Genomic DNA, 18,542 nt, shown 5'->3' on the forward strand with positions numbered 1-18,542 from the left:
GCTTTGTCTTTGACTGTGCGTGTACCTTCTCATACACGTAAAAAACAAACTATACTCCGGGCTTTAGTGACAGTTATCTTATTTTAAATGTATATTACAATTTAGGGTTATTCTAATATGGAAGTATTGAACCTAAAGGATTAGTCCATTTTTTTTTTAAATATTCCAGATAATTTACTCACCATGTCATCCAAAATGTTGATGTCTTTCTTTGTTCAATCGAGAAGAAATTATGTTTTTTGAGGAAAAAGATTCCAGGAATTTTCTAATTTTAATGGACTTTAATGGCACACGTATTAGTTGTAATGCAGTTTGAAATGTCAGTTTCAAAGGACTCTAAACGATCTCAAACGAGGCATAAGGGTCTTATCTAGCAAAACGATTGTCATTTTTGGCAAGAAAAATAAAAAATATGCACTTTTAAACCACAACTTCTCGTCTTTCTCTGGTCCTGTGACGCGCCAGGGCGACCTCACCTAATACGTCATCACGTCAAGAGGTCACGGATGACGTATGGGAAACTACACCCCAGTGTTTACAAGTGTGGAGAAAGAGGACCGTTCCGACGTTGTTGTATGTTGAATGATACTAATTCATGTCTTTGTGTCAGTTTATTGTTTAAAATGGTCCGCAAATGTGCGTTTCATATATGTAACACGTGAGCTTTCCACGGCATTACGCAATTATGTGAGGTTGCGCTGGCGTGTCACACGACCGGAGATAGACGAAAAGTTGTGGTTTAAAAGTGCATATTTTTTGTATTTCTTGCCAAAAATGACAATCGTTTTGCTAGATAAGACACTTATGCCTTGTTTTAGATTGTTTAGAATTTAAAACTGTTAAGTGTTGGGGTCCATTAAAGTCCATTAAAATGAAAAAAAAATCCTGGAATGTTTTCCTCGGGAGACATAGTTTCTTCTGGACTGAGCAGGGAGGGACATCGGCATTTTGGATGACATGGTGGTGAGTAAATTATATGGATTTTTTTGAAGAAAATTGACTAATCCTTTAAGGGGTTTCCTTGCAACAGAGCGCAGGCATTTTAAAGCCATAAGGAAGCTTTGTTGTCCGCTGAGATTCAAAACACCTGTTAATAAATATGTAAGTCCTAAAGGTTCTTTTTTTTTTACGTCAATTTATTCTACTTTTGTGTGTCACAAAAAATGATAAAACAGGGGTTTGGCACAACATTAGGAAGGGTGAGTAAATAAAGACACAGCTCTCATTTTATAGACTTTTATAGACACAGTATGTGTGATCCATGTGCAACTCATCAAGAGTCTTAACACATTTTTATTTCTAAGCAATCATGCGCTTGCGTGTCATCTTGTGTGTCCCGCTTTTTTCGCATTCCCTGCGAGACTGCAGCCCATCTTTCTCCTCTCATCTGTCTCTTTAATCACACAGTGTGTGTAAATGAGCTCTGTCTCATGTACAGCTGTGTGGGCCGGACCCAGGGCTATAGATCTGACCAAATTAATATGCACACGCACAGTCCTCTGTCTCTTTCTGACTTGTTGAGGTGATTTAAATGAAAGTCCTCCCCTGTGTTCATGCTGTTGCAGATGTCAGCAAACACACACACACATACAAAGGCAGACAATGGCCGTCTCCTCTCTGTCAGGCGCCTGATTTATTCGACAGTCACCCTGTCATCTGACTGTCTACATTTATGCAACCCTATTATCTTCAGCGTTACTTAGTATTGAGAAATGTATTAGTATGCATCTCGTGTGCATGAAATGTGATATATGTCATCTGTGAAATCTGCACGTGTGTCTGTGTGTCTAAGAAATGATGGGAGACTTACAGTGAAGTGAGGGAACGAAGGCCGCTAAACGCATCTTCCGCAATCTCGGAAATCTGATTCTTGCTCAGGTCTCTGCAACAACATCAATCATAGAGAAAAAGAGTCATATTGTCAGACAAAACCATCACTATACTGGTTTAACGCTCGACAGGAATGTGAACATTTTATATACCTAACAAATTACAATACTGAGGAGGCTTACACACAAAACTGACTGACAACCACTATTAGTATCTAATTCTAATGTTGTGTCATAAATTGTAAAGTTTCCCAATAATTGTATTTTAATCGTGTTTAATCGGTTGCGGAAACAGCACACATACGAATTCAATTATTTTCGCTTGAATTCAAACATTTTATTCTCATAAAGTGTTGTTTTGTTAACGTTAACGGATGCCCAAAAGCATGAGCTCCTCATTTCAAGTTGCCACAGGTGCCAAAAAGTGAAAAGTACAATAACATCTGAATTCAAGCGTAAAATATAATTTCACTCATCCTTGTGCAGTTTGATATCCTTCTAGAAATGGCTGTACAGTATGTTTTGAACTCTTCAACCCAATTTTATTCTGTGTTTGACAGGAGCCTGCAGCTAGTGTACAGCACTTGCATACAGTATACAGTAGCTTAAAGTTCATACTCTACATTTGGTGAAGTGTTAAAATATCTGATGCATAATTCATTATGGAACCAAAAATGAAACTGAGCGTGTATGCTGTGTCTAATATATGTTATGTCCAGGACAGGGGTACCCAAATTCGGTCCTGGGGGCCGGTGTCCTGCAGTGTTTAGCTCCAACTTGCCTCAGCACACCTGCCTGGAAGTTTCTAGTAGGTCTAAAAAGACCTTAATTAGCTGTTTCAGGTGTGTTTGATTAGGGCAGGAGCTCAACATAGTGGCCCTTTCCCAAATTGCACACTCTGGACTTGTGAAGTCCACACTTTGATAACATCATGTATTGCAGACCTTAGGGACCCTTAATGCGATTCCAAGAGGGTGCACCGAAGTCGTATTTTGGGACAGACTTGAGCGTCACGCCGGAAAGAGGAAGAGAAGTTGCCCATCAGTTTGAACTCTTCACATCCGTCGTCTGATTCGTCTGATTGCTCTTTCGCAAGAACTTCTGGTTTGGAAAAGTTCGAGAAGCCTGCGGCAGTGCGGGCTTCACCGAAGACCGCATCAAGGGTGCAAAGGGGGCGCTGATGAGCACACTTCGGAGCGTAAAAATGACAGATGGGACACCCTATGGACTTGCAGACTAATTTAGCATGGACAATTTAAGGCTACAAGACCGAAAGTCCACATGAAGTGCGCCATTTGGGACTGGGCCTCTACAGGACACCAATCATCCACACTGCAAAAATAACTTTCTTCATATTTTTGTCTTATTTTAAGTACAAAAATCTAAAAATTCTTAAATCAAAAAGTATTAATGAGCAAAATGACCTAAAAAAAGTCTATTTTTTAGACAAAAAAAAAACAAACATACAATTTAAGTGATTTTGTGCTTAAAACAAGCAAAAAATCTGCCAATGGGGTAAGAAAAAAACTTTTTTCTTAAACACTTAATAAAAAAAATCACTTAAATTTGATATTTTTTATGTCCAAAAACTAGACATATTCTTAGGTCATGTTGCTTATCAAGAATAAACATCAAATATTTGTACTGAAAATCAGTGTTGGGGAAAGTTACTTTTAAAAGAAATGCATTACAACTTTAAGTTACTCCCCAAAAAAGTAAATAATTGCGTTACTTAGTTTCTTTTCATTGTAATTAATACTTAAATTACTTTTTAATTCACTTTTGTGTTACTTTTTCTTGACTGAGGCTTGATCTCTTTCAGGCCTTGCAGGTGTTTTTATGACTGAAAAGTTCTGCTTTCAGAAATTGCATATTTCAACACAAAAATGTTGAGCTCTGGCCTGCCATCTCAGTTTCGGACTCAAACTGTTCCCACACAGGCCGGTACGCATAGAGTGCATAATCTGACTACGTTCAGTTTAATTTAGTACATAATTTTTTTAATCAAATGAATTAAACTAAAAAAGTAACTTGCATTTTTTTTTTAAGTAACTCAAATATTAATGTGTACATTTAAAAAGTAATGCGTTACTTTACTCGTTACTTCAGAAAAGTAATATTATTACGTAATGCACGTTACTTGTAATGCGTTACCCCCAACACTGCTGAAAACAAGACAAAAAAACATAAAGAAAGTAATTTTTTGCAGTGCAGGACTGAATTTGTGCACCCTTGGTCCAGATATTATATTCCAGTATCATGTAAATCTGGATTTGTCAGAAAACAAACTTTTTACTTATACGATGTATGTATACTATGGTAAAAAAAGAAAAGTTCATGCTTACATTCTCTTCAGTTTCTTGTATGTGGAGAACGCTCCTGCTGGGACGCTCTTGATCATGTTCTGCTCCAGACGGCTACATAGAAACAGATGAATATGTTTCGTTACACAATACTGACTTCCTATTGTGCTAGCAATTGTACATAATAAAAATACAAAACAAATATGGCACAGAGCAGAAAACTAAACAATATAATTTTCCTGTAGATGTTTTGTAAATGTACATTTACCATACCCGAAATTACTGTACACAAATCTGCTGGTAATATCATATCTCAGACAGGGTTAAATGTGACCCTAGTCAAGGGTCAATTTTTTTTAATTGAAATTTATAAATGTATAAATAAGTTTTCCATTGTCGTATGGTTTGTTAGAAACAACTATCTGACAATCTGAGGGTGCAAAAAATAAATATTGAGAATGTCCTTAGCAACACATATTACTAATGATGAATACATAATTACTGTAGGAAATTTACAAAATATCTTCATGAAACATGATATTTACATAATATCCTATACATGTTTTGCATTATAAATCATACACTGTATTTTTGGCTTTTGCTACAAATAAACCCGTGCTACTTAGGACTGGTTTTGTGGTCCATGGTCTTATATGTGGAAACATAAAGGATTTATAGCCTCAGGACAGAGTGAAACCATTCTTCTTGAAATCTTTCATTAATTTATGTACTGGTGCTTTACAGAACCCTAAAACCAATGAAATTTTTAATGAAATGTTTGTAATTATTCAAGAATGATCCTGTAAATTGTTTGCTTTCCAAGCAACACACAAACTATATAGGATGAATTGCATTCCATAAATGCAGTTTTGATTAAAAAAAACATTATTGTATAAAACACTTTGGATAAAAATATCATTAAAAATGCAAAATGCAATAGCTAAATAATATGATATGCAACACATTAACGCTTTAAGTGAAATGAACTATAATTAAAAAAGTTTCACATTCTTACTGGGCAAAGAAAGCATTACGCTGTCTGTCTCACCAGTCTGGCATCTGCATTGACATTAAACTAAAGTACATACGTTTTTAAAGTATAAAAATCATTCAGTTATTGCAAACCACTGTGATATGCATATCTGCAGTATATCGGAAAATCTCGCAGCCCTACTTCATATGCTATGAGCCACTGAATAACATTGTGTAGCTGGCAGTCAAGGCTCCTTTAAGAAAGCTGTCCAATGGTTTACGACCAGCCCGTACGTTGAATGTTCGATTTGTGTTTTGGCTCACTGGGATAAAACCGCACTGAAAACAACTCCCTTTGGAAACAAGCACATCCCTACCGAATGTTCCAGGTTCTACATAATTTTATTAGCCCAATTTGTTTTGGGACATGGGTTTGGTTGGACTAATGTGACCTAGCTTGCATATCCATTTATTATGCAAAGGTCATACACTATTGACATAACAACAACGGCAAGGAACAGCACATATCAAGGCAATTACCTGCCTGTCCTTTAGGGGAAACAAGGATCTTGGAATCAATATGGATACCAAATACTCTGAACAAGACAATATGGGTGTTCTCCAAAAAGTTAGAGCATATCCAATCAGCCTCACGTAAGACTTGATAAACTGCATATTTAAAAAAAAGTTATTTAAAATCAGATCACCTCAGCTGGAGGGTCTTAATGGGAATATCTGCACTACACCAATGGGAATCAAACTTAAAGCTTAGCATACAGGAACTTGCCTTATTCTGATCTCTGACTGCCGTCTAACTACTTTAAGCCCACAGACAGGTGGGTAAACCTCCAGCAAAACCCAGCCAGATCTACTGTATCTGCAGATGCGGCACAACGTTCATGAGCACACTAATGAGGGTGCAAGACTGCACTGCTAATGGCCTTTGTTACATGACAGGTGTAAAAAGACTGATCAGCACACGGAGGACACCAGCAGTAAGTACTCATCATCACAAAAGCAGATTTTACACAGCATGACAGCCAAAAAATGAGAATAGGAAAACTGTAATTTTAAAGGAGGTGGCATCCATACATTTCCACAATTCCTTCAGGCAGATTGGCAGGAATCTCAGTCAAGCCTTTTCTCCGGCAGTCTACAATGTTGTTGTTGCAGGTGCAGGCGGCGGGGCAGACGGATGCCTGGGGAGTACATGACCTTGGCTCTGATTGAGCAGGACCTGGGGAAGAGGAAAGATGGAAAAATAACAGATTGTGAGGTAAATTGACTAAAGACAACATAAGATTTAATGGCAGAAGCGAGCAAATGGAGAACACGGGGAACGCATTCTTTCCGACTGTACTTACTGTAACTGACTACGAAAATGAACTTCGCATTAACAGCATGATTCAAAAGCGTGAAAATGATTTTAATACAGTACATAATCAGCAAGAACAAGCTCCCTGTTGTTTTATTGTCTTCCTTTGCAGCTTAATTAAGAAACAGTTTTTCGTGCAGTGCGTTTTGTATTTGCACTGTAGGATATTCATCAGCTGTTTAATCCGAAGGAGGGGGATTCATAAACATGAGCTGAAAGTGAACTTTTTCGCAGATGAAACCCAAAGGTCCATTAAGAATCAGAGTGTATATAAAACAACACAATGAAAAAGCCCTAAGAGCAAGCCGATCCTAGACTTCGGGGGGCCCTAAGCAACTTTGTGAGGGGGCCCTGTCAGCACGTTCATAAAAACCCATTCACTGCCCTTAAGAAAATTAACTATTTTACTACAGTTACAAAAAAACATGGTTACTGTAGTAAAACCACGGTTATCTTATAGTAATCAATACATCAAAAAACATGGTAACTACACTTTTACCACAAAAACATGGTTCATTTTTGTGAGGGTTAATCTTGTTGCTTACTTATTTAATGTAAAAGATTGTACTTAACACAACAAAAAATACTTTATTAGAAAGGTCTAAGACTCAAGCATTTGTATTTGACATTTATTTTATAAAAAAAAAAAAATCTTGTAGTAACAGTAATGTCTTAACTTGTGTACATATCTGTAATATGAAATATGACCATCAGTGGGAGTCATTGAGAAAAATCCCTTGCCTGGTCGTCATGTAAGCATTACATTAATATTTAAAATTCATAGGACATTTTGTCTTTTCTACTAGGGTAAGATAGCGTTAAACCATATACATATATCAATACGCATGCCGATAGGCGTATCAACTGCATGCGGAGCTGCACAGACCGACTCACAACTGAAATTAAAGTATCATTAGATTAGACTGCTTGTTATGCTTTCGAATGGCTCTCGTGGCACAGTGATGTCACTCGCCAACTGGTATGTTAAGAGTAATGGGCCCCCTAGTGGTTCGGGGCCCTACGCGGCTTACGTACCGTGTGTACAGGGAGGATCGGCTCTGCCGCATGCTGCGTTCACACCAGCCGCGGAAGAGGCGTCAAGCGCGAGTGATTTTAATGTTAAGTCAAAGTAAAGACACGGTTATGCACGTCTGGAGGTCTCGTGGAACGAATGAGGCATTTAGCGCGGCGCAGTACAGTTTGCGTGCATGACGCAAATTGAGCGTTGCCGCAGGAAACGCACAAGTTGTAAAATCTGAACTTTGCCGGAAAAACCCACATTGTTAACCAATCAGGAGCTTGCTCTAGTAGTGAGTTGATTACAGGAAGCGAGTGGAGTCGCAGAAGCCCCTCCCATGGCGCGAATTTCCCCTCGAATGCCTAGAATTTCACTCGTGAATGAAGCGAGTAAACTTAAAATGTTCAAGCGTCCAACTAAGCGTGAATAGCGCGTTTTTGCCCCTTCTACCGCGTCTGGTGTGAACGCACGGTAAGAGTTTACTTTTACTAAATAGTTTGTGAATAAAAAGCAGGAGAATGTGTGAGACATTTGCATTTTTCAGGGCAGTCGTAGCCTTGCGGTTAGACAGTCAGACTTGTAACTCAATGGTCGTGGATTTTTGATTCCCAAGGTCGGAAGGAAACAACTGAGGTGCCCTTCTGGGGGTAATATGTGGCCCCGCCTGCAAGAACCCAGCTAAAATCCCTTTTTTATTTACTTTTTCCTACATAAACTCCTCCTACACGTTTAGAACGTTCAGTGAAAATATAACCTTGACATCTTTAGTTTTGACTGAGTAAGGTCATGTCAAAAAATGAAATCAAACTTTGATGCTCCTTATCTCAGAAGTTATTATGAGTATTATAATATTATGAGTAGACTTTAGCTTGGATTTCACACACAAGGTTACATATGACAGACTTAAATGAAGCTATATGTAGATGGAGGACAGCAATAGCGGGAAAGACAAAGAGACAGAGTAAATACTGTGCCATACCTGTGCAGACAAAATCTCTCTTCTGAACATCAGGGACATTGAGACCTCTCATATGGGCGGGGGCCATGCATTGTGTAAAAGGGGCCAGCCCCCTCCTCTGGCGCAGCCAATCAGAGAGCCAGGACAGGTGGCAGTCGCAGTGCAGGTTGTTGGAGTGCAGGCGACTACAGCGAGAGAGAGACAGACAGAGAAGAATGAGGGTAAGATAGTGAGATAGTATCAGATAAAGGTCAGAGGAGGTTTGTGTATGTGACACAATATTAGAGTGGGTTATCATTGAGAAATGGATGAATCAGAGCTTTCTGAATACAAACAGCAGATCACCAGTGTTTACCACACACTTGATATGATATACCATTTACATGTCTAGAAAGCTTTAGTGATGCAGAATTTGTATAACACATCTGAATTAGGGAGACAATAAATGTGACTGGTTGATATTGTACACAAGATTATAGCATTACCACCTTCGAGACCCCGGTAAGCCTCTCGCAAACCCCCAGAGCCTACTCCCTCATTTCATCAAGGTCTTCAACAGTATGGCACAATTCCCACTAACACCTTTCACATCTTAATATAAATCTCCCAAGGGCCATTAGACGAAGGGTAGGAGAGACGCGGTTCAATGAAAAAGTGGTGTCAGCAATTTAAAAGGCGCAGCTATATCGGTCACCTACGTCTGTAAATGAAATAACAGTGCAAATCCAGTTAGAGGGACAAAAACTCCTCATTGACAATTTCAGCAGGGGGTGACGGTTTTAATAGAGATTTTCCCATTACAAATCCAGTATCTGGCCCCCTGTCTTTGCGGATTAATTACAGATGAGTGGGATTACAGAGATGGATGGCATGCGGAGCAGGGGCCTCGGTTGCCTCAGGTGTGCAGGGGATGAACGGAGAATGGGCACAACGGGATAGCTCGGTACGCAACACACCCTATCGACCGTGATACGCAGAAAATGACTCGCTGAGGAAGTCTTCTTGTGCTTTTCATTTGTCTGAGTTATTGAATAGCAAGCAAGAACCAGGGGGTGATATTATTTGATTGAAGTCCAAAGTGGGAGCAAAAGGGTTGCTGGTAAGAAAGGTGAGGTAAACCGGAGCATTTCATTAGAAACCTGGAGCCTACCTCCATCCTAAATGAATTACAGACATCTCTAAGCATTTGATTTATTAAGTTGTTTTTACGAGCAACAATTCAATACAGATATATCAGGGATATTAGAGACAGAAAATTCAATCCAATGGAAGCGGGTAGCAACGAGAGCTTCGCTGTGGATAATTCAATACTGCCCAGGGAGCAACGCGCTCGACCGTTCGAGCATCAGCAAATTCAATCCTGCGTAAGGGGGCTGGCCTGTCTGATGGGCTGACTGATGTGAGGGAGGCTGTGGAGCTGAAGCTATGGATGGATCTGAGCACGGGCTCCGGGGAGAAAAGTCGGCAGCCACGAAAAGAAAGAGAGATAGAATGACTGATTGGAAGAGGAAGCTCCTACATCTGCACCAGGGTTACAATAACCCTTAAGACTCGTGTTTCAGACTCTCCCTAAAGCGAGACCCCAAAACTAGTGTTTACCGCCGACATATTTCTTTATTTATGTCTCTACCAGATTCAAAGTTCTAAGAAGAATGACCACGCTTAAATAATACCGAAAGTATCTCAGAGTTGTGTTAATACCGTAGGTCAGCCACAGATGGGAACCATTCTGGCGAGGTTTGGGGACTGTGTAATTATTTGTATCAATTGTGGTTACGGTCTGACAGCGCGAACGCAACGCATTGACACGGGCTGTGTGTAAGAAAGACATCTCAACAGCAAGACAATGTCTGTTGCACAAACAGAGCCTCGCTTTGGCTCTGAAAACTGGCACGGCGTCACCACAGAGCCTGGAAAGGCACTCGGAGCAAACTGCAAATCCCCACAATAAGAATAAAGATCTGCGGTTAATGTCACTGAATGCAGATATATGAAGTTCTGATTGTGTGTGCATGCCAGGGGTGCGGTGTCCTTTGTGATATATGGTAGACACGCTCTTTTGACAATACCCTTAGGTATTATTATGTATGTACTGTAGTAATACCATGCAGTAGACATAAAACTCAGTACTCACAGTGTCCGCAGCTTGGGCATGTGGTTGAAGCTTGACAGTGGTATAAGTGTGATGTTGTTGTTGTTGAGGGTGCTAAAAGAAAAAGAAAGAACATTGTTAAGAAAAGGGCATTTACTGTAAATAGACAATGCACTGAATTATTGTGAATTGAATCATGTTGATGTTATGTTGATGTCAGTGCACACACAACGCATCCAAATTACGGAAAGCAGACCTCGATCTGCTTCCTGTCAAACCAGTTACAGTTATCATTAGCACCATTTAGCTTTTCCTAATCTTGCCAATCAATCCATCTTGGCCTACAACTCTCAAACCTAGCACATGCAGGCTTCTGTATGGAAAGTGTCTGGGATTTCTCAATTTGGGATTTTAATGGTTCCTGCTCAGGGAGGAGAAATTGCTGAATCTTGCCGACTACGCAAGCTCGGTTTACAGCTTGGGTTTGGGGTCTGAGCGGGTTCCTCCTAATGAAAGGTTTAATGACAGACAGTTGTGAAACGACTCCACCAACAGCGCCTTTTGGTTTTAATACAATATATTTACGGATTGACTTACATCTGCATTCATCTCAGTATTGATGTGCTATTGCACCAACTGTCTGTCTCGCTTTTTACTCATGACTAGATATTTTGGAAAACAACACGGGAAGATGCACATGGTCACTATTTACCAATGATTAAATTCCAACAAATGGACATTTCCCATCCCAGGTCCATTTCTTGAAAGCGGTTGCACAAATAAGAGAAATCAGAGAAAACCTTATCCCTCTAAACATTCTTGTGGAACTCTGAATGATATCCGAATATTGATTTTGGCGTAGATATGTGGTGGAACACTTTATTATGAGTGATGGAAAGAAGAAAACTAAATAAATGGAATGGAAAATTATTGTTATTCTACACGTACGCACACTCACACAATTGCACACAAATTACACGGGGTGAAGGAATCACCCTCGTGAGGAGCTGACCGAATCCGCACGAGAAAGTGATCCTTTTGTCAAGGCCGCTGTGGCTACGAGGTTTCATTGCTGTTCTCTTCCGCTCTATGGAGATGTAAATAGATGGAGCTCTGGGCAAGCCTAAGGGAGGAACGCCCTGTTTAAAACCTGTGTTACCAAACCATGCAGTTTGCTAAGGAAGGACTCGCTTCTATCTGTAAGCCAGTGGACAAGTAGTGATGTGAGCAAAGAAGAGAACAAAAACGATAAACGGGAAAAACCGTCAAAGAGGCGCATGTACTCTACAACCCTGACTGTGTGCCGAACAGCTTGTGCTTGCTGCTCTTTTGCTCATTCATATTTCAGCCTCCGGTTTCCAAGATTAGAAGCTTAGAGTAAAAATAATCTCATATAGATTTCATTCACGCAATCGTAATTTGGAAAATATGAAGCCGGGCTGTGCATTGCAGTCACTGTGCATTAGGTTGGCTTAAACCTGACATGCTCCCTGCTTAGAGCGATGACCTTCAGAGTCCAGGCACACCGACTGCACCTGTTAATCCAGGCTTTTCTTCAGTTAAGCTTTGCCACAGGAACAGAGGTAGAGCATCGGACCAAATGTCTTTAAAATGAACTCACCGGAGAGATGCTATCTTACATAAAGCAGGCACAAGACTGTCAATCTTTTCTTGATCCAGCCCTCTGCACTGCAGAGGGCCGCCCACTGCTGCAGCATGGGATCTCAACTATTAAAAGCACAGCATGGCCAGCCCCTTATGAAGGCACTTGAAGATTAATTTGTGTCTTTATGGTTGTATTATCTTGATTGGATGCACTTTAAATGATTCAACGAGTGTCACCTTGAACATAAATCAAAAACACAGGAAAATTAGCTGCTGCAGGAGAAGGAACGTATCCCTGTATCTCCATCTTGGCCAAAACAAAACCAATATATGCCACGCTGTAAAAACTGACTGGTTAGGTATGGTTTTATTTAAAGCTATTTTGACGCATACTGTAAGTTAGCCGAATTGGGCAGCTGTTAATTGTTCATTTCTTTTTAGCTTCCCTTTCTTTACTTGGCTATGTCAAGAAAGCTTTCCCACAGTTGCAAAAGGCTGGAAAGTGGGGCCTTGAGTGCTCTTAGATTGTTTTTGGGCCCTCATTAGATGGACTTGGAGAGGGTCTCTGGATACTTCAGTACTAAAAGACGGCTGCGTTTTTAGAGCCAAGGCATTTTGAAATAAGAGATGAGTTGTTTTGGTGGATGCAGGGAGCTGGTGGGGGAGGAGGGAATGGACTGAAGTGCTCCTGGCATCTGACTTATAGTGGCATTCACTTGGATGGCTGAGAAATCAGGATGCATAGATGTGTGTGGTGCAACATCTCTGGACCTGGTCATTAAAATTTATCCTAAATATCTTCTAAATATCTACTTCCTTGCCATATTTAGGGATGATGGCATAATTGTATAAATGAGTAGAGGTGTCCCATGTTAAACCCAAACATTGGGTTTGGTTCAACCCATGGCCGTGTCAGATTTTGACTCAGCAGTTTGGTTTATCCATGGATTGAAACAACCCAACATTTCATGAATGCTTGTAGATGTGAGGTAACATGCTTTTTATGTTCATATGGTTTATGAAACAGTATTATTGCTAATGCAATACAAAAGCGAGTTTGCAATGCAAGCGTCCATCCGGGCAAATGTTAGTTTACAGGGTAGTCCCGCATCAGGGCCTTGAGTTAAAATAAATCGCCAAAGTGCCTCCAGATGGAGTTTGATTTTAATGTGAGCGCTCAAACTTCTCCACTTGTTGCAGTGCGACGGGATTCATGTGAGCATGATAGAAATGTTTGCCTTTGTTTTGCTTAGAGCCGAGAGTTCGGCTAAAGCCGCAATCAGATGTTATTCCGCTAATTCAAATAAATCCATCGAGGATAAACAGAGAAATAACATGATCTGCCGTGCATAATCCCATCCATGTGGTTCGCGTCTAAGTGTAGGCTTATTAAAGAAAAAAAACTAGCGAATGGCATTTGAAACTGAATAAGGTTTATGCCTTCACAGGCCTACATTTTGCCTCATCCGAGAGTAAAGAAATAACACTCCATCCCTCTGCGATGCAATGTGAGAACGGGATGAAAATAGAAAGGCAGGTACTACACCAAATACAGACACGCTTCCCCTGGCATTGATGAGGCCATTATAGCCTAAATGAGGACAGATTGAATCTAAGCTGTTCCGTCGCCCTCCCTCTTTTTTTCTGGCCATCCAGGTCCGACTGCTGAAACGCACGATTTGCAGCCTTCCCCATCTCCCCTCAGCTTCGGTGAGACCACACGAAGATAACGCAATGGGGCCAGGTCTGGTGGCAAGGCAATTTCCTGTGCTTGAAAGTGCTGTTTGCGAGCTAATGACAGCTCTCTCTCCCCCCTCCGCTCCCCTAATCCATCCTCTCATTTAGCCATCAGCTTGCCCTTTCTCCGCCTGCCTGTTGTCTGTCACATAAAGACTCGTCTATTGACTAAAGACAACCTTTCAATCAGACCCTGCAGAAGTAAGACTGATTCGTCCAGAGGGAGACCAGCCGGCGTAAAAAAATTAAAGATGCATGGAATATCTGATTCAAGTGAATCTGTTCTCCAGAGCTCCCACTGCGGGACCACCGCCGCATAGCTATCGGTCTAGAGGACATTTGTTAAAACTGAAAAGTACTGATGTTTTTTACGGGAGCACGGGGGTTAGAAATTATTAGAATAAGGGGTTGAAGGGGCCGAAAAAGAGCAAAGCGCTGTTTTATCGTTGCCAAGAGGAACATTCAAAAGGCTTTGCACCGAGAAAATGACGTCTTTAAAACGGCCAAACCAAAAGCCCTGAGAAGCAGAAAATTATATTCTTGACCCTTATGTATGAAATACACAATGTTTCATTCGTAATAGTTTTGGATTAGATCAAGCGCCTACTTTTTCTCCCTAAAGATCGATTCTGGGATGTCAGCGTGACCACAGAAATGGGATAGCCTCTCCCAATCACCGCGCTTCCAAGTTTTTATTAAGTCGGCTAGGCGTTTTCTAACCAGGATTAATACCCTGCCTCTTCACGCTTCCTTACACAATCAACTTCAACAGGTCTAAAAACACACAGCAAATCCTGAGCTTTACTATTAAGGTCCCCCTGGTTTGTATTACACGCCCTGCCACTAAGTCTTTCTAAATTAAAGTGTGAAAACATCATTAAACCGCACTCGTGGTTAGTAAAGCATCTTTGGAATTAAAAGGAAAAAAAATGCTTTTGGTGAGACTCTAAGATGTGTTGCTTATCGCAAGAACCCTGATGAGTCGCAGAGCTGTCCCATTGGTTCACGAGTCTACGCCATCTCACTAAATTCACTTTAGTTCGACCAGCAAAGTCTGTGCCAAGCTGTCGAGAAAAATGTGCCGCACGCACTTTGACGAATGACAGCGTTTGGCAGGAGGTGGTAATGTGAAAATTTGGGCCTTCTTATCAATGCATGCTGGGAAGGAGTCACCTTCAGATGGCACGGAAATATCTCTGCACTTTCCTGCCATAAAATATGACACAGCAGGACCAAAAAAAAAGAGAAGAGAAAAACCTCACATGATTGGATGTTTGATTCAGAGCCAGAATTTTCTGCACAAAAGTGGTTATAAAATATGCAGAGGTTTCAGAGCTCGAGAACGAGTGGTATTTGTGCATCTATGTGTGTACAGACAAGGCTAGGGAGTTTCGAAAATGCAATACTAGAAAAACTCCCTTCAAACATTTAAAACACATAAGGAATTAGCCCTATAGGACAAGTTCGATTTTTTAAGATGCTACAAAAGAGACACATTTTTAAAGGCATATTAGACAAAATATACGACAACAAAATGTGCGAATGTGTCTCCGCTGTAAAATAAATCTGTTTAAACATATTATAATTTAGATGCTCTTTATGGTCTCGTTGGCCACATGCTTATGAATATTTAGTGAATATATTTATTGTTATTTTAATCACATTTGGGTGATTCTCTCAAAATCCAGTTTTAAAAGGGGTCTAGCATCAGATGTTTTTAAAAAGCCATTGAAGCCAATTTTGTTTTTGCACATATAAGATTAAGGTCTGAACTTAATATAACCATTATTTTAAGAGGATTTGAAAAATATTTCCTATAGAATTATTTACATTTTTTGATTATCATTATCAAAAATTATCATTACCGCAATTATATTAAATTAAATATATGCATTTACAAACTCATGTTTCAGTAATGAGAACTAAAAAGTTGTCTACAAAATTTCAACTTTTATCTGGAGAGAAAAAATAAGAACTGCTTACCTGGTAGCCATCTTGGGTGTCACAGTCAATTATGTCCCTTCCAACATTCTTGTTTTTTTTTATTTTAGTTCCTTGAGGGCTTAAACAATGATTGAAAATTGTTGCGGAGGATGAGAAAACTTTTCTTGGACACATTTATATTTCTTATTATTGTCTCTACATTTACCAATGATCACCAAATACCACGTTTCTTTACTGTAAATGTTTATAGTATAACATGCACTGAAGCTTTTTATTTTTTAGATTTTTTAATTATAAAAATTTCCATGTCAAAGAACCAAAATCCAGTCATGGACGCATTGTGGTAATGAAAATTTTCCCCTTAACTGTGGAAAAAAATTGGTTTGTATGATGTCATTTGAAATCATGTGCAAAATAGTACATGAAGAGATGATTGTAACTGTATGCTTCTTATTTTGATACTCTAACTTTGCATTTACCTTTTTATCAAAATGTTTCATGACACCTCATAAGTCTAATTTTGTGAGAATCACCCATTTGTAGTTTTTGTTTGAAAGTAAAATGACCGCTTCTCTAATACACTTTTGCCATATATTCCAAACATTCAATGTTGTATTTTTTTGCATTTGCAAAAATATTACGTGATTAATATTTATAATAACATTTTTAACGTTAAATAAAATATATAACATGATTTATATTATATAAAAAATAAATGTGACACTTTTACACATATAATGTAAAACATTGAGTTATTCCCACATTATGAACCCTCAATTATATATTGTAATATATATTTTTTATTTAATTTGCTTTTTGTTTGGCAATGGGGAACATTACCAATGTTTCCCGTTATTTAAACCCCAACTTCAATATGTATATAAAAAATATATATATATTTATATATAAAATATATATAAACATTTTTTTTCTTTTTTTTTCCTGAGTGTACAATTTTAAACTGTATATATATATATATATATATATATATATATATATATATATATATATATATATATATATATATATATATATATATATATATATATATATATATATATATAACATTGACAGTTTAAAATTGTACACTCGGGAAAAATTGTGCACTGTTCTTTTCACATTAATAACGATAAGCACCTGATTACGCGTGTTTTTAAAAAAATGATGAAATTCAACAAATTTGAGTAAGTGCTTATACAAAAACAGCTAAACAGTACCTTCTAATCAGGTGAACTGATTCATGTGAAGTATAAATGACATGAAATATAACCAAATGGTGCTCCCTATTAAGAAGGTTTAGGTGTCCTGCAGAGAGAAAACAAATCAGTGGGCTGCCTACCGCACTTCCTTGAGCTCATTGGGATGCAAGTCACGTCTTATGTGAGAAAATGTCCGAGATAGCTTTGAAGTCATTAGTTCAGTCATTAGCGCAGTTATGTTAAATATAAATTACAATTCATCAGCAGAAAGGGACGGTCATTAATTCTCTGTAGTTTGGCAGGCGTTAAATCACTGGCAGTCATTTAGTGGTGGAGGAGGGTTAGCCACAAACCGTTCCGTCTAATCTCTCCTCTGATCACCATTTCCAAATCCGATGGAAGTCTTTAAAAACCTCTTCGCGCTGGTATTTTTTTACTTGTTGTTTAGAGTGATCACCCAAATGTTGTGCGTGATGGGAAAGGATGCTTAAATCCCTGGGTTATGTCGCAGTGCACCATCTATTTTAATAGGCCTTTAACGATCATCATGATTAAAAGAGTTGGTTGACTTTTGGAAATATGCGTTACCAAACCACAGTCCTCCCAACAATGCATTTAATTGCAACTGTGTGTGTTTTGCATTGCATAACTCTCTTAAATCAATCACACTCTCTTTATCAATTTTCCAGTGCTTGATTGTGACATTTTTGAATCCATAAATGAACGTGTACAGTAAAACCCATCTTGTGTAATGTGTAAACCGTATACACCACTAGCATCCTTTCTACCATCAGTATGACATCATAAACACACGACCGACTGTAATCCAACTCTTCGGCAATACAATAGACGGATCTCCTTCTTCCAGTCTGAGGTTGGATTAATAAATCAGTTGTAAGACAAAAGTTAGCCCAGGCTCATGTGTGAGACAGATGTGGAAACCATTCGGCTCACATTGAAACTCGTCGAAGCATTACTACTTGCGGCAAAATAGCTAACATGCTGGACCTCAAGCGCGAACCATAGCTTAATTCCCCCATCAATAATCTAGACCTGTCATATTCTTCTTACACATTCGCTCCGAGCACTACAGCGCAGCTTGGTGTAATTGTTCAGCTAACTATTTGTGTGGGGTCTAATAATCCTTTTCACACAATAAGCAGAGATTGAGAAAGTGAGTTATAAGGCTGAGCTGGTTAACTGGTGTTATTTGGCTATGAGACGGCTTCACTGGCCGACCTGCGTGCAGCCTCTCCAGCAGGGTAGAGAGATGGCTCAATAAGTAGATATGCGATGTGCATTTACGTTTCGCTGCTCTCCCTGGCTCGGCGCGTCCCAAAGGACATAAGAATAAAATCTGTATAAGGTAAAATCTTGTATTATTAATGTAAATTGAGTTCCAACTTACTAACGCTTTCCCGCTCCCGGTCTCATGTTTGATAAGGTCATTTATGCCACAATGAAATTAAGGTTCCTGCCTATCCATCTCTTCTTGACTTTGAAATCATCT

At 39.2% G+C, this 18,542-nt stretch overlaps 1 protein-coding gene across 2 annotated transcripts in view; it reads right to left on the reverse strand.

Annotated features, from left to right (window-relative positions):
* The window catches only part of slit3 (slit homolog 3 (Drosophila)), a 254,076-nt gene that overhangs the window by 66,079 nt on the left and 169,455 nt on the right, over nt 1-18,542 (reverse strand). For both annotated transcript variants that reach the window (XM_073854133.1, XM_073854132.1), the window contains 5 exons: nt 10,590-10,661; nt 8,477-8,640; nt 6,197-6,341; nt 4,175-4,246; nt 1,811-1,882 (listed from right to left, as the gene is read on the reverse strand). In XM_073854133.1, the coding sequence (XP_073710234.1) occupies nt 1,811-1,882; nt 4,175-4,246; nt 6,197-6,341; nt 8,477-8,640; nt 10,590-10,661 (525 nt within the window). The remainder of the gene's footprint in view (nt 1-1,810; nt 1,883-4,174; nt 4,247-6,196; nt 6,342-8,476; nt 8,641-10,589; nt 10,662-18,542) is intronic.

This window comes from Misgurnus anguillicaudatus, chromosome 16, assembly GCF_027580225.2.
Source record: "Misgurnus anguillicaudatus chromosome 16, ASM2758022v2, whole genome shotgun sequence".
Taxonomy (NCBI): domain Eukaryota; kingdom Metazoa; phylum Chordata; class Actinopteri; order Cypriniformes; family Cobitidae; genus Misgurnus; species Misgurnus anguillicaudatus.